Source organism: Poecilia mexicana, unplaced genomic scaffold (assembly GCF_051168715.1).
Source record: "Poecilia mexicana isolate PSO_F unplaced genomic scaffold, ASM5116871v1 scaffold_9, whole genome shotgun sequence".
Classification (NCBI taxonomy): domain Eukaryota; kingdom Metazoa; phylum Chordata; class Actinopteri; order Cyprinodontiformes; family Poeciliidae; genus Poecilia; species Poecilia mexicana.
Genome location: NW_028263378.1, coordinates 12781239 through 12797453, shown reverse-complemented (window position 1 = coordinate 12797453; position 16215 = coordinate 12781239). Strand labels below are relative to the sequence as shown.

At 42.1% G+C, this 16215-nt stretch overlaps 1 protein-coding gene across 1 annotated transcript in view; it reads left to right on the top strand.

Moving 5' to 3' along the window:
• LOC106917871 (zinc finger SWIM domain-containing protein 6) overlaps window positions 1-16215 on the top strand; it is a 64215-nt gene that overhangs the window by 32234 nt on the left and 15766 nt on the right. The window contains exons 2-8 of the mRNA XM_088008806.1: window positions 7584-7940; window positions 9851-9999; window positions 12229-12379; window positions 13835-14014; window positions 14480-14650; window positions 14765-14911; window positions 15617-15763. Coding sequence (XP_087864932.1) covers window positions 7584-7940; window positions 9851-9999; window positions 12229-12379; window positions 13835-14014; window positions 14480-14650; window positions 14765-14911; window positions 15617-15763 — 1302 coding nt within the window. The remainder of the gene's footprint in view (window positions 1-7583; window positions 7941-9850; window positions 10000-12228; window positions 12380-13834; window positions 14015-14479; window positions 14651-14764; window positions 14912-15616; window positions 15764-16215) is intronic.

Sequence of the window (16215 nt, the reverse complement as noted above, 5' to 3'; positions counted from 1 at the left end):
AAGTCATTTTATCTTCATGAAAGTCATGTATTTGGGACTGAGGAAATAATACAGCAAAGACCTGAGACAACACTCAAGAGATTAATCATGTCTTCTGTCGACTGCATGCCAAGTTTTCAGTTAATAGTCCTTTGGGAATTATCTTATTGGAGAGAATATATTTGTTTCTCTCTGTCAAGCTGTGGCACTTTTGAAAAAAGTTCCATGTACTGAATTTTGAAAAAAAAAAAAAAAAAAAAAAAAGTATTACCTGGTGCTAGTCTTTTCACTCCCTGAGAATTTGAACTTTTGTACTTCTGGTTGTCTTGTGCCTCTTTTCTTTGAGTGCAAAAAGAAGCAGTTTGCAAAGGAACATTTCATACAGACCTTGAAAATCAGTTGTGTTATTTTTTTACTTGTACTTGGAAGTCAGGTTTTTTTGTGTGTGCTCCAAGTCTGAAAAGGAGTGAAAACATGGCTTGAAGTTGTAATCAAAACTAGAAAAGTTGGAGGTCTCTGCTTCAACCTTAATATCTCTTATACTTAAAAAAAAAAAAGCTGAATAAAGCATTTATTAGCGCTTTAGGCAGTTTTTTTACATGAGTGACACACCAATTGTTTTGTATTTATTTATGTGCATATTGTTTTTTTTTCTTTGCTTTTTTTTATGGATAAAATTGGCATACATTGTCTTTGACTTGCACTGATAATAGCAGTTAGCACCAGAATAATCAGAAAATCCCAGCTATTTTCCAACTTGGAACTAGAAGCCACTCAACTTGAGTGTATCATCCTTCCCAGATTTACTACAATTTACTCCCAGTTAGGGATGTCATTGTGAAACCATTGGCATTTTGCAGTGGGATATTAATTACTGTCTTTTTTAGATTGATTAGATTAGATTAGGTTGTTAGATTAAAACAACGGGAATAAGAATCTCTCAAAAAAAGCCATTTAAAATGCATTCTTTTTTTATGTGCACATTTTTAGCCCTGTAATATTTAAAACGTTGAACGACTAAGAGAAATTAAGGTGTACCGAATGGGGAACAATATTTTATGGGTGACAAATGTCACAAAGGGAGCACAATATGGTAAAGGGGAGAACTGACCAGGATTTAAGCTTCAACTTTTCATATTGGGTGAAAAGGCAGTCAGATTCCGAATATATTTTTTCAAAAAGATCTTCGGAGGGTTTGAAGAAACTTGAAAACAAGAGAAGTATGGATCTCTCAACTAAAAACACAAAATGATGGGGCACGACTCTAAACCTAAGCATCACAATGTATAGTCCACATCTTCTCCATCTCGCTCACTCGGTCACACGCTGTTCTTGCAACCTTGCACTGTGCCTTGTGCCAAGTGTGATTTCACCAGGGCGGTCAGAAGGGGTTTCTAGGGCAACCTCACAGAGGCCTCGTTCTAAAAATGGCCACCATGGTTACTTTGAAAGCCAACTCTGGCCTCTTGAACATGTGCTGAAAAGAGCCGAGAGCGCCACTCTGGGAAGGGATCTGGGTGGATTGGGTAAGGGGGAAACCAGGCTCTCTAATAGCTAGCACATGAGACACTGAAGGTTTCATACCCACCCATCCAGGAGTTATGGGAGGTGTGTGCATGTGTGCGCGCGCCTGAGCAGTAATATCCCTGTACTCAGCGCTTGGCTAAATTAAAAGGGCATTTCTGGCACAAGGGGCATTTTTTGGTGCCCAGACGATTGGACGGGGAAAGGCGAAACTCATTACCTACCCATCTGTCAGAGACTGAGAGTGAAAGAGCTGTGGGAATGTGGACTGACGGAGGGAGGGATGGAGTAGGGAGGGGGAGGAGATGCAAAGGGCTCGGAAGGTGAAAGAGCGAGAATGTCCGATAAAGCAGGGGGAAACATGACAGAATCACCCCCCACCCCCTCGACACGCACAAGCACACGCACACACACACACACACACACACACACACACACACACACACACACACACACACACACACACACACCTCCAGCTTCAAACCTGCGAGTCTTTTATCACCGGTTAGAGTTTCCATGTGTTTTGAATTTTACAGTGCATCGCCGTTAATTTTCCCTTTGAGAAAGAAAACATTTGCAAAAGAAAGTGCAGCTGCCTTTGTAACCTTCTACTCAGAATGTGTCTGTGTGTGTATGTGTGTGTGTGTGTGTTTGCTTGCATCTGAGGGTGATTTTTCTTTGAGCTCTCTCAGCTCCCACATGTTTTTGATGTTCTCTGTTTCTTTTTCCTCTCAACCAGGGGCCACTCTTGAAATTCTCTTCACACAAACAAACACGCACTTGCAAACACACACATATCCATACGAGAGGTATCACTGATTATCAAACGCTCATTTTCTCATTTGTGAGTCGCGTCGCAGTAAAATAAGTTGCTTTTCTTTCTCTCTCTCTCTCTCCTCCATGGGCCAGCTGCGGCATGCGAACCTTTTTGTCTCGTTTAGGATTGTTTCAGTGCGGCTCCTTGTTTCCCTCCGTCTCCCGCAGCTGTAGACATCTAGGCTTTGATCACAGCACATGCGAGGAGCTGCCATATTCGATCCACACCCCTCTTGTGTGGATATTGTTAACGAACATGTGCTTCCTCTGCCAGCTGGCTTTCAGAAGGGGAAAGCATATCTCTGTGGCAATGTTTTGCAGCTCTGCCTTGCATCATATTTGCAGCCAACACTTTATAGTTCTGCGGATAAAGAATTAACAACCAGGCTAACTGGCATATTCTGTGACAGTGCAATTTATGTATAATCCATCCATAAATTCAGCCATATTTCCAATAGTCACCAAGTCCTTGCAGTTCTAGCACAGTGAACAAGAGGGAGTTTACTCTTCAGATATGTTTGGAGCAAATAACTGAACAGATACGTTGTGGGACTTGGGGAGGAAGCTGGAGTATCCAGAGAAGATGCATGGATGCCCAGAGAGACATACAAACTCTGCACCAACAGTGTATTGTAATTTTGTTTTTTTTTTTTTACTGCTTAGTAGAAAACTCAGTGAGAACGTCCAGAATATACACAAAGTCTTTCAAAAGTAATTGGAACCCTTGACCATTTTTTGCTTCTATTCTGGGATCATTTTATGTGAACCCAACACAAACGAGAATGTAGTTTTGAAGTCAAAGAAAATTGTTACTGACTTTTAGTTTTTTATCATTACAAGTCAGAAAGTTCTGGTGTGGTTTTTCTGTTGAGCATCCCAAGATGGATACTTTGTAGAACCACATTTTTTTGTTGCTATTGTCTTTTATTTTAGTTTATTTTTTACCAGCTTTATACATCTAGATGTACTTTGCAAGAATTTCTATTCATAGTACTTTGCATGTAGGCTACAACCAGAATACCTTGTTTCACATTTTTGCTCTCTTGTTGCAAACCGCCAGTGGAACTTCTTTTGGTCTATCAACCAAGGTTTTCTTCCAGTCATTCTCCCATAAAAGGCCAAATTTATGAAGTCTACCATTAATACTTTTCCTGTCAACAGATTCTCATACCTAACATGGGGCTCTGTACAGTTCCTCCACAGTTTTCATACAATGGCTTCTTCCCAGATTCTTGCATGACCTGTTGCTCTGGATTTTTGTTCGCAAAAGATCCACATATGTGTTTTTTCTGCTAGCAATAAAACATGTTAAATTGTTTGGATGTGCAGATGTTTCCAATGCGCTATATAAGGTCCATCAACGCCGTGCTTTATTTTTACATGCATCCTGAGGGCATAAGCAAGGGTTATGATCTTTTGTTTACCATCCTTTTCCTCGTTCTTCACATCCACCTGCGTTCTGACTGCATCTCTAAAGCACAGAGGATGGAGAGCCACGTTGACCTGACCTCCGTTTAGCTTGCTTGTGCAATCATTTCCATCTATAACCCATGAAAAATTCAACCCTTGCTCCTCCCCTCTCTCACCAGAAAAAAAAACAAAAAAACTTTGATGTAGATGCATTAACACATGCATCTACATCGAGGCTAGTCAGCGCTCAGCCCTTTGATAAACACATTAAAGATATGTGTGTCTTTGCCTGGTGCACATGAATTGCACATGTTTCTCCTGAGTACATGAATGCATTCATAAAGCCGCACCAAACCCCTCCCATTATTAATAAGTCATGATCTCACACTGCGTCCCGGCACTTGGGCGCACGCCTCAATCTTTCATGCGTGTGTGTTTTACGACACAGCCGGGGGACCCCACCTGGCTCATTCATATTCATCCCTGCATAATGAGTAGCCACGCCTTCGGATAACGCAGTCAAAATGAGATCAAACAATATTTTCGAACAAGAGTCTGTATAATTCATGCTGGTACAGGCTTGTGCTCACCGCTTCGCTTCTTTTCTCAATTCCACTTGTCGTTCATCAGAAGTTTCATCCATCTGGGTGGATTTCTGTCAGATTAATCTTGATTGTCATATACAGGTGCACCGTATTATAACTTGAATATTAACAAAAAGTCGAGCTATTAGTTCAAAAGATGAACTAAGAGCGTGCATTTTGTCAAGTTGTGATTAATGGGCACAGATCTTGATAAAACACAATGGACCAACATCAGGAGATGTTGGTCCACAATCATTACCGATTGTGGAAAATTCACATTGAGTCTAATGCAACTCAGACTTTGTGCCTCTTAATTTTTCTTCCAGGCTCAAGCAACTGATAGTTTCCAAATGAATTGCAGACATTAGACTAAGCTGAAAACAAGACATTGGACCACTGAGCAAAGTCCTTTTCTTTTTTCTTTTTTTTCCCCCAAATGATATGTTGCTGATGTCTCTGGTTTAGGAGTTGTTTAGCACAAAAAATTCATGGGATACAAATGTGTGTGGTGGCTTTTGAAGCTCTGATTACAGCTCAGTCCACACTTTGTAAATCTCCCCAAACTTTTGAATGGCTTTACTACACAATCACCTTAACACTACAGTCAAACTTGCTGCTTGTGAACTTTTTTCTTCCATTTAACTTTCCACCCAGGTCTTAGGATGTAGCAGTTTGAGAAAAGTCAGCTTCTTTAACAACACCCTTTAGTGATAGGCTCCTGTTGGGGAGAGTGTAAATAACTGTCTGCTGAACATCCGGACAGCCAGCAGTCCATATATCATATGCTTTAATATCCTCAGAACAAAACATTCCTATCTTAAAAATCGGTGATTTAGGCAACATTATAATTTTCTTATAAAATGTTTTGGCCAGGGCTGCGCCACTGTGCAGCCCTAGAGCTGTTGCCTTCCAGCAAGAAGGTTCTGGGTTCGATTCCCGGCCCCGGTCTTTCTGCATGGAGTTTGCATGTTCTCCCTGTGCATGCGTGGGTTTTCTCCGGGTACTCCGGTTTCCTCCGACAGTCCAAAAACATGACTATCAGGTTAATTGGCCTCTCCAAATTGCTCCTAGGTGTGAGTGCATGGTTGTTTGTCTCTGTGTTGCCCTGCGATAGACTGGCGACCTGTCCAGGATGTACCCTGCCTCTCGCCCGGAACCATAGCTGGAGATAGGCACCAGCAACTCTCCCGACCCCACTGAGGGACAAGGGTGTAAAGAAAATGGATGGATGGATGTTTTGGCCATTAATCATCAGAATGAATCAAATTAAAGACCTGAATTATAGAACTCTTTATGTCATAACTTTTCAGTGTATTCTACATCAGTGGTCCCCAATCCCCGGTCCGTGGAGCGGTACCGGTCTGTGGACCAATTGGTACCGGCCGCGCAAGAAATAATTAAATACACTGCTCAAAAAAATAAAGGGAACACTCAAATAACACATCCTAGATCTGAATGAATGAAATATTCTCATTGAATACTTTGTTCTGTACAAAGATGAATGTGCTGACAACAAAATCACACAAAAATCATCGATGGAAATCAAATTTATTAACCAATGGAGGCCTGGATTTGGAGCCACACACAATTAAAGTGAAATGTTCCCTTTATTTTTTTGAGCAGTATATTTCCGTTTTATGTATTATTTGAGTCTGGGGGATCTTTTATTTTGAAAATCCTTTAACCGGATTCTCTCGGTTACTTGCGCGCCAACACTGAGCCCACAAGCAGCAAAATGAGTAAGAAACAGATCAGATGTCTTTGGAAAGTTTCTTTGCAAAGGGGAAAAGGCCCAGAGAAGAGACAGGAGAATGGATTTATCCCGAACCGGTAGGTGAGTCAAACATTACAAGCCGCTCTGAGTAACATGCGGCGACCGGCTGCTAATGAGGCAACGAAGCTTCAAACTGCTTCACCACGTAGAGACCCAGCAGGCTGTGGATATGAGCAACACTTCGGGTGTTGTTGTCTCCATCACTCCCAGATGGGACCGTCTCGTTGCAGAGAAACAAGCTCAGGGCTCCCGTTAGTCATTATCGTGAGTTAAAATTTTCACGAAAGTAAAATGTTCGTTTTTGTGGCGCATGTGTATCTTATTTTGAAGGGATATGTAAACGTTACCATAGCGACCAGAGTCAGAGAGCGTTTGGGCAGTGGTCGAGAGGAGACGAGTAGAGCTTGTGAGTCTTAAGTCTGGTTTTGACAGCAAGATTTAAGAATTGTTGGCCGATTCTCCAAACCTCTGTGATCACAGAGCTGATAAAAATACAACAGGTTCGATCGGTTCGTGTCTCACGGCAGGAGCAACACGAACCGATTCCAGTCACGAACATCGCGATTCCAGAAGAAAATCCACAAAACCCCCAACATCGCATACGGGAATTTAGAATAACCAAACACGAATGACGATGTAGAAGCAATAGTGATAGTTTGTGGAGTCATTTTAAGAGATAAAAGACGTAACAAAAAGAAAAGGCGGTGGATAAAAGAGACGGGAGCAGGGCTCTATTTGCTGCACTATGATTTGGAGGCGACTATGTTTTTTCATAGTTAACACTTTTAACTGAATAAACATATATAATAATGACCTTTACATATAATAATAAACATTTCCACATATCATCTCCGATAACCACCTGGCTCACAGTTGCGCGATATGTGAGCTGTTTGGGATTCCCCTCTGTTCTTACGTCACCGCGCTTTCTGATTGGCTATCCATCACATTCAACAGGTTGTATTCTTGTTCCTAGTCAGGGGAAACCCCGCAGGCTGCGATAGAAAGGCCAAGACAATCCAAATTGGGTATATTCAGGACTTAGCGGGAACACCAACATGCAGAAGCCTAATCTGACTGTTCAGCCCTCCCCTCCCCCCATTAACCCCCCAGGCCGCACCAAAATTTTCGAAGTCTTGACCGGTCCGCGGTAATAAAAAGGTTGGGGACCACGTTCTACATTGCTCACCTGCACCTGTATTAACATCCTGAGAGTCTTTGGTCTTCAATAATGTCACTTAAAAAAGGACACGTTCATTGAGCTGATCAAGCGATTAAATTTGCAGGTAACTGATTCTGGATGCTGTGTGGACACAGAGCTCCTGACATTATCGAGCTTCTGCTTAGAAATGATTGGTTCACGGAGCAACGGCAGTAGTAGGAGTAGAAACTAGTCCTGGAAATCACTTCTAATAATAACAATAATAATAACAACCCCTATCTATTGAAAAAAAAAATCTATAACAATTCCTCTCCCTTTTCCGATTTTTCTCCAGGTTTCCACCTGAGCGGCACGGTGACAGATCCCGCCACGCCCTCGTCCCCGGAGCTCGTCTGCAGCGTCAGCGTCAGCTTCGACCGCTGCAAGATCACCGCCGTGACGTGCACCTGCGGCAACAAGGACATCTTCTACTGCGCCCACGTCGTGGCGCTGTCACTTTACAGGGTGCGCAAGCCTGAGCAGGTCAAGCTGCACCTGCCCATCTCGGAAACGCTGTTCCAGATGAGCAGAGACCAGCTGCAGAAGTTCGTCCAGTACTTGATATCGGTCCACCACACCGAGGTGTTGCCCACGGCGCAGAAGCTGGCCGACGAGATCCTGTCGCAGAACTCTGAGATCAACCAGGTTCACGGTGAGGAAACCAGCGTGTGTTAGAGGATGGTTAGGATAACGTGCCCATCTGCTGTTGACTTGTACCTTCCTGCCCCTACAGTCATAGATATTGATTGTCTGATGAAGGTAAAGTGTGTCAGGATCAATGTTACTTATTAATGAGATCCATGTAGCAGAGCAGAGACTGTAATCAACACTGTAGACCAATTTAGGTCTTAGAGGAAGATGAGGAAAATAAAAAGCAAAGCAAAAGATGGAAAGAGAAACCCACAGGGGCAGGAAACATAAGACTACTAAGAAAGAAGATGAGCTACTGCTGAGTAGCTCTGACGAGAAAAAAGAGACATCAGAAATAAAGACACAGGAAACTGACTTGGAGGAAGGAAATATGAGGAAACCGAGGGAGGGGGGCCACAAAGAAAAGAGTTGTGAGAGGAAGAGACAACATGAGCAAAGAGATCAGCGAGACCAAAGAAACCTTTTAACCTTCTGAGAAAATCTCTGCAAATGCAAACCAAAGGCATTTTCACAGTCTGGAGAATCAGTTTCTGTCAGGGTCCAGAGCTGCCCTGTCACACATGTGCAAGGGATTAGGAGATTGTTTAGTTCAAATGCATTCTGCAAGCTAGAAACAATCTGTCTTCTCAGCGTCAGAAGAAAATGCAGGATCCCACATGATGCCTTGCAGTACGTGCTTTTAATTGCTTCAATATCTACAATCTAGCATTGTACATGTTAACTTCTTAAACAAAACACTTTATTAGCATTCTGCAAAGTCACATAGAGGAAACTACCAACACTTTGCTCTTGGAAGCTGCCAGACTAAAGTCCAGTCAGCGAATGAAACATATTTTCAATAAAATTAGAAAAATTAAACTCTTAAAATGAGTGCATTGTAAAAAAAAATCAAATCAAATAAGAAAAGGTCCCATGCTAGTTTGTCTTTTTTTTTTTTTTTTTTTACAAGAATGCCAGCACTATATTTATTGGTGCCCCTAAACATTCCTATGAAATAAATATAGATGAACCATTCTCATCATTGATCATTATTTACTTCTTTTTTAAGTGGACAGAGAATCAAGTAGCCTTCTAATAAATGACTTCCTGTTTCTCTGGGTTGTAAATGTGAGATGACAAAGAGTCCCACTTCCTTTCACTTACTCTTCAAAATGGGAAAGACAAAGAAACAGAAAACAAGTAGGTTGTTTTAAAACAACTAGGTTTGTGACAACCGACCATGGACAAAATGCTAAGGGAGGCAAAAACATTCAGGTTGCTGCTGGAGAAGTGCAGCAGAAAGGAGGATCCCAGGTGAACAAAATGGCTTAAACAGAGACACTGAAGCAACAGTTAACAGTTTTGTGAATTATTTTATGCTGCTGTAATTTTAAATCAGATGAATACATGTTTGTGTTATTCTTAACTTGTGTTGTACTTCTCGTATTAAAGATGTTTCTTTTTATTTGTAATTTTAAAACTCACCAAGGTTGTGAATTAGACTTCAGAGTACTTTTGGCTAGGATAATGGGTTTTTTTTGTTTGTTTTTTATGAGTGTTGCATTGTTTTATAAATTGATTAAATAAATTCTAAAGAAATGAATAAGCTTGACATCACCAAAAATATATTTTTACTGGTTTTACACATCTTCACCAGGGATGGCATGATCATAGAGATCATAGGGATCAATGCTGGTGAAGTACAGTACATTCAGGAAAACCTTTTGTTTCTAGGTTGTTTTTGTTTTGTTTGTTTTTTTGTCTTTAAGATCAAACACAAAATAAACAACACATATCCTACCATGGTGTGAAATAACTCGCTCCCCACCTCTGAAGCTATATTTGTCATCAAAACAAAAGGCTGTGGGGGAAATCCAAGTGCTATGTGCTTTAAGAGTGTATGTTTTTTTTTTTTTTTTTTTGCCCGTACAGGGGCCCCGGACCCTACAGCTGGAGCCAGCGTGGATGACGAGAACTGCTGGCACCTGGACGAGGAGCAGGTTCAGGAACAAGTCAAGCTCTTCCTGTCCCAGGGAGGCTACCACGGCTCAGGAAAGCAGCTCAACCTGCTCTTTAGCAAGGTTGGAACCGCGTTCACGTTGATTCATCCAGAATCAGAACAGAAAACACACTCACACACAGCCTGTGTAGGTTCACGTCCCTCCCTTTGAGCTTTCTCGGGTCCTTTCAATAGATATTTTCTCCCACTCTCTTGTGCATTTGCATCATCCTTTACTCCCTCAAGAAATGGGAATAAAAGAAAGCACATAATGCACATACATTAAAGGGCAGACCGTGTCTTAGCTCAGGCTAATTGTAGGAGTGAAGGAACAGAAGATAAAGGGAGAAAAAAACGAGGTATAGAAAGTGGGAAGCCTTGCACTACACACCGTATATTAAACGCTTACATGAGAGATGTTTGCCTCACTCAGTTGCCTGCTATTACAGTGGCTGAGCAAGGCCAGCATTAATGCATTGTGTGCTATGTAAAGACCGCAAGCCAAGGCCATTATCATCCAGCTCGCCTGGCTTTTAGAATGTCTCTCAGCTCCATGCACTTTGAAGCCAGTTATCTTCTTTAATATAACACACACACGCACACAATGACAGGCACGTTTTCTCAGCCACCTTGCACAGATCCTTAAGCGCCCACACAGAGCTGCGTCTGCACACTTGTAATTCAACAGCATCCTCCCCAAACAAATAAGTGAGTAGCAAAAGTTAGGAATCCATTCTCTCTCTCCTTTTTTTTTAATCCCACACCTTTTTTCTGTGATCTTTTGCTTTAAAGAATATACAAACTCTTTGAGAAATTGCAGAAAAAAGAAAAAAAACCCAGAACACAACAACAACAAAAAACAACTATTGAGGCAAATTTGAAAAGGTGTTTGAGGCTTATTTCAAGTAAAGCAGAAAAGAAAAGGCAAGGACAAGGTTAGAGAGCTCTTATGAATACTTCAGAGCAAAGCCAAGCTACATAAAATGAGAAGAATTTCGTCACAAGACTCGTTGAACAGTTTTTTTTTTAATTTGTGGAATAATTTATTGAGTTGACCATGAAAGGTGGTGGTCATGAAAGCTGGCATGTCTTTGATGCAAATTTTGCATCGATTTTATTCAAGACTGGCAAACTTTTTTTTATTGGTTGGTTGCAATCCTCAACAACTTCAACATTTTCTATTAAAACCAAAATTAAGTCAAAGTTTTTTTTTTTCACTCTGTGAGGTTATTTAATAAATTCCCTCACAAGTGGGGCCTGGAAAAAACACACAGAAAGTAGCACTCATTTTTTTTACTACTGAGCAGCAGCAAACAAAAGTGACACTCTTTAACACATGAAGCTTCATACATTCATGTTTTATGTGTGCATCAGGTATAATGCACGCATGAAAATCACTGACCAGGAGATTTCTCCAGCTATCTGAAGCAACACAGCCCCTCCTTGTTGAGCACTGCCGGTCAGCTGGTTGAAAGAGACCAGCTAAATTTTTTTCTCCTTTCAAAAAAGTCTGAAATAGGCTGTTTGAAAATATTGCCAATCACACTCAAAATTTTAAATATTCTGTTAAAAAAATTACATTTCTCAAGTGTTCTTACAAAATGTTTGTGTATGTGTCAATATAACAATAAAAATAGCTAAATCCTTTATACCCCTACCAAGATGTATTTTCATTCTGAAGCTACACTTCATTGTTTTTTGACTTTCAACTAGTTGAAAATTGACTATACATTTTCTTAATTTTATTTATATACCTGTCTTTGGGTTACATTTGAATCTATGTTATAAAAATTAACTGACCTAATTTAGCCAAGAAATATGTTTCTATCTAGAAAGGAACATTCCAAAGCTTGCATAGCACAGGGATAAATAAAAATAACTTGTCTGGCTTTGTTTACATTTTATTAAACAAAATGCTTCATAATAATTAGTGGGATAACTGTTTTTTGGCATTAAAACAGTCAAATGCTTCTTATAACAACTAACAGGCCTCCAGTGGTATCTCTCCCCTTTAGCTGAAATACAATAATAACCTGTTTTTTCATGTCGTCACACCATGATAATCTCATACCAGCCCATCTAGACTCAAAGTAAATTGGGATTAATTGAACCTTTGGATAAGGTTTCCCCTGAAACCTGATATCCTAAATTTCATATTCTAAATTTAGTCATTGTAGCTGAAGCATGAATATGTTCAGCTATCATGTCCGCTGCTTGTTGTGCATGTCCTGGTATAAACTGTGTGTGTGTGTGTGTGTGTGTGCGCGTGCGTGCGTGCGTGTGTGTTTCTGTCCCGTCCCTCCCTGTGTAGGTGAGGGAGATGCTGAAGATGCGCGACTCCAACGGAGCGAGGATGTTAACACTGATCACAGAGCAGTTCATGGCCGACCCTCGGCTGGCGCTATGGAGACAGCAGGGCACCACCATGACCGACAAGTACAGACAGCTCTGGGACGAGCTCGGTGAGGGGGCCGGGGGGGAGACGACGACGACAACAACACACACACACACACACACACACACACACACACCTACACACACACACAAACACACACACCTCTCCCCCTGTATACACAGGAACTGACAGATTTAGCAAGATGGGTGATCGAACCCAGACGTTGACACAAAGGCACAGAGGCATGTTTTTGTTTCTGTTTGTTTTCTTGTGCTTTTATGTCCAAGAAAGCCCACAGTCTCCGATGCGCTGACTCGTCGCTGACAGCCCGGTTCCTCTCCCTCCCTCGCTGTGACTGTAGCTCTGGCAGCTCTAGACGAGATCTACTTGAATTAAAAGCCGTTTAATGCAGCACACAGAGCCTCACCTCTGCAGTGTTTTCAAACATCTCTCCTTATATTCGTGGTAGATGTGACAGAGAGCCGCTCGGCAAACGCCGACACGGTTTGAACCCCGCAAGCCCGTCAGCGGGACGGCAGCCGCAGCATCTCCCATCATTGCTGCTCTCCCCTGGCGTTGCTGTTGTTGTCGCCGTCGATGATGAAGACGGTGTTTGTCCTCCTCTACACTCTGTGAAGACAGCGCGGTGATCTCGTCTGTTTCAGTCCCACGTATTTTTGGACTCTTTGAAGTCCGCACTTCAAACCTTTCTTGCAGAGTCCTTATCACTCCACCTGATGTGTGAATACTGCCTCTCAGCACTGCTATCCCCGCTTTTGTCTTTCTCTTCTTTTGAGTCTCAGCTGAGCCACAACCACTTGTCCTTGCCCATGTCTCGCTGATACACACACACACACACACGCACACACACACACACACACACACACACACACACACACACACACACATATATATATATATATATTTTTTTTTTTTTTGCTTTTTTTTTTTTGCTTTTTTGTGTTGCAAATCATTTCCACTCTTGTTTTTTGTGCTCTTCTGTCGCCATAGTCTGCACATACTGTTCCGTCGGTTTCAGCCTTCACATCCCTTCTCTTTGCCCTTGTTTCGGGTTTTCCTCCCCAAAATGTTTCTGTCTGTTCACCCGCGCATCTGTATCAAAATCACACACTCACCGCAGAAGCGTATGCATCTCCAGCACTCTTGAGAGTAAAATCCCTGAATGTTCTCGCTTCCCCTGAGACTGTGCCGTTTTTCACATTCTGTTTGTTCCAATGTATTCCAAAATGATGTGTGTGCAGGCAGCGTTGCCTCTGGATAAGTCTCGTTCTGTCTGAGCAGAAAATGGCGGCAGCAAAGAGAAAGAGTTCTAAGGGATCAGATCCACTGTTTTTTTGTTTTTTTCCTGAAAAGCAAAAAAAAAAAAAAAAATACTCCTTTAAGTTTTTGACCTTACACGATAGTAGCTGCTTTTTAAAGCTCAAAAGACACGCTTTCCCACTTATGCCGACATCATCCTCATATACACTAGATTAAGTCTGTGCGTTCGCTGCATGTGCAGGCGCCCTGTGGATGTGCATCGTGCTGAACCCCCACTGCAAGCCCGAGCAGAAGTCGTCGTGGCTGCGGCAGCTGCGCCGGTGGAACAGCGTGGACGTCTGCCCCTGGGAGGACGGCAACCACGTCAACGAGCTGCCCAACCTCACCCACTCACTGCCCCAAGGCGCTCACGGTAACCAAGGTTAGAAATCTCATGTGTCACATTGTCACAAGATTGGTACACATTTGAAAATGATCACTTTTTGTTCAACTGAAAGGGAAACTTTCCATTGAAATTAAAGGAGTTATCGTTCAGCCTTAGTTTAAATTAATCAACCAGGTTATTAAATTTAATTCAGTTTATTTATGAAGCGTCAATTCAGTTCAACCACACATGCAGTCCAACTCATTTAAATCTCATATTAAAGAGATCTCTGAGGTTTTCGTCTTTCACTCTGAAAATATTGCCAAAATCACAAATATCCTGTCCAGGAGTGATTCCTGAAAAACTAGTCCGTCAACATGGTATTTTATTTAGATTTTATTTTATGCTCATACAAATTTAGCCATTCTCCCTAGAAATTGATAAATGCATAACTGCATAAATAAGCAGATTTTAAAGCAGTTTTGAAGACGTTTGAGCTCAAACCGTCTCCTTCCTCTGCAGAGATGCGTCCCCACCGGACTGTGTTCACGCGAGCCATCGAGGCCTGCGACCTGCACTGGCAGGACCGACACCTCCAACACATCATCGCCAGTGACCTCTATGCCAACTACTGTTACCATGACAACCAGGAGGGCTCCCTCTTCGACTCACGCGGCTGGCCTCTGTGGCATGGTGAGTCTGCATATATATGTAGGTTTCAAATGACTTATTTAAACACTGAAATTGGGCTCCGACCATCAGACAGCAGGAGCCGGGTTATTAAGGTGGGACTTGTCTTTTCCTCAGAACACGTCCCTACGGCCTGCGCTCGGGTGGACGCCCTGCGCTCACACGGTTACCCCAGAGAAGCCCTCCGTCTGGCCATCGCCGTGGTGAACACGTTACGGAGGCAGCAGCAGAGGCAGCTGGAGCACTTTCGACGACACAAAAAAGGTAGCTGTGGGATTTTGTTTATAGGTTGAAAACGTCAGAGCCGCCCTAAAAATTCACATTTATACCCGCCTCTAAATTAGCTAAGCAGAAATGTTAAAGCTTCTCTTCTGAAGAAAACTGCTGGAAGGTGTGTGGTTTCATGCTGACACACCAACTGATGAGTAGAATCGAAACTGATGATTTGTATTAGGACAGAGAAAAAGATGCAGACGCGGATCGCAATTCCCTCCTCTGCTGCTCCTCCGCTCTTTGGTGGTTTAAAAAAAAAGAGCTGAAACAAAAAGAGCTAAGCTTTCGTTTTCTCAGTTCATCTGCAGTCTTTCGATGCCCAAAAAGAACGAGATGCCTGATAAGAGCGGCTGAAATTAGCTTTCACTCTGGGGTGGCTGGACTTAACCTTTGAGATAAGGTGAGGACATCAGAGCAGAGCTCCTAGGCATCAACATGAGTCATCTGAGGTGATTCAGGCATCTGATCAGGATGTTAGGGGTTTTTTCAACTGTAAAAAAAAAAAAAAAAGAGACTCGGTGTAGCAGGCCTCAACCTCTCTGGATAGACTATATATCCCTTCTGGGCTTGGACCGTCAATGGATTGATCTTGATGGTGTCAATTTGGAGTGCATGGATGGATTTCCAAGTAGATCTTGTACCACTTTATAAAATAAATCCCAGTCATTCAACAATTGCTTGAATATCTGTTCACAGAGTTGCTCCATAAAGGCCACACCTCCATAACGAACATGGAGGGCTGGGTGGGACACCCTCTGGATCCCATCGGCACCCTGTTCAGCACCCTGACGGAGTCGGGACGAGCGGGTGAGGAAGGCTCCAACACCTGCTTAGACCTCTCAGGTACTGAAGAGTCACATGAACAGCAGTAAACACTAGTTTCCACAATAGATCCATAATAGATCTGCTGTTATGGAAGCATATAGAGGACCATGTGCATTACGAAAAAAGTATGATTTCTATTGAGGTTTTCTATTGTAAAATGTACCAAATAGGGATGGGCGATACAGACTTAACGTGTTATTACAATATTTTGTGCTGCCATTGTGATAATAACAACTATTTGTTACTAACTTGGCTGCGACTGCATGGCACAGCAATCATAGTTCCACAAACACAAATACTGCTCTCGAAAAACATATCCGTTTGTAATATGGTTCTTTAGGACTCCAGTCACATAAATTGATGTGAGTTTTATCACTAAACTGCTCACACTGACTGCATTTGTTCATATTTTCCAATGTGTTGATACTCTTATTGAACAAACAATATAGACAGTTGGTAGGTAATAAATT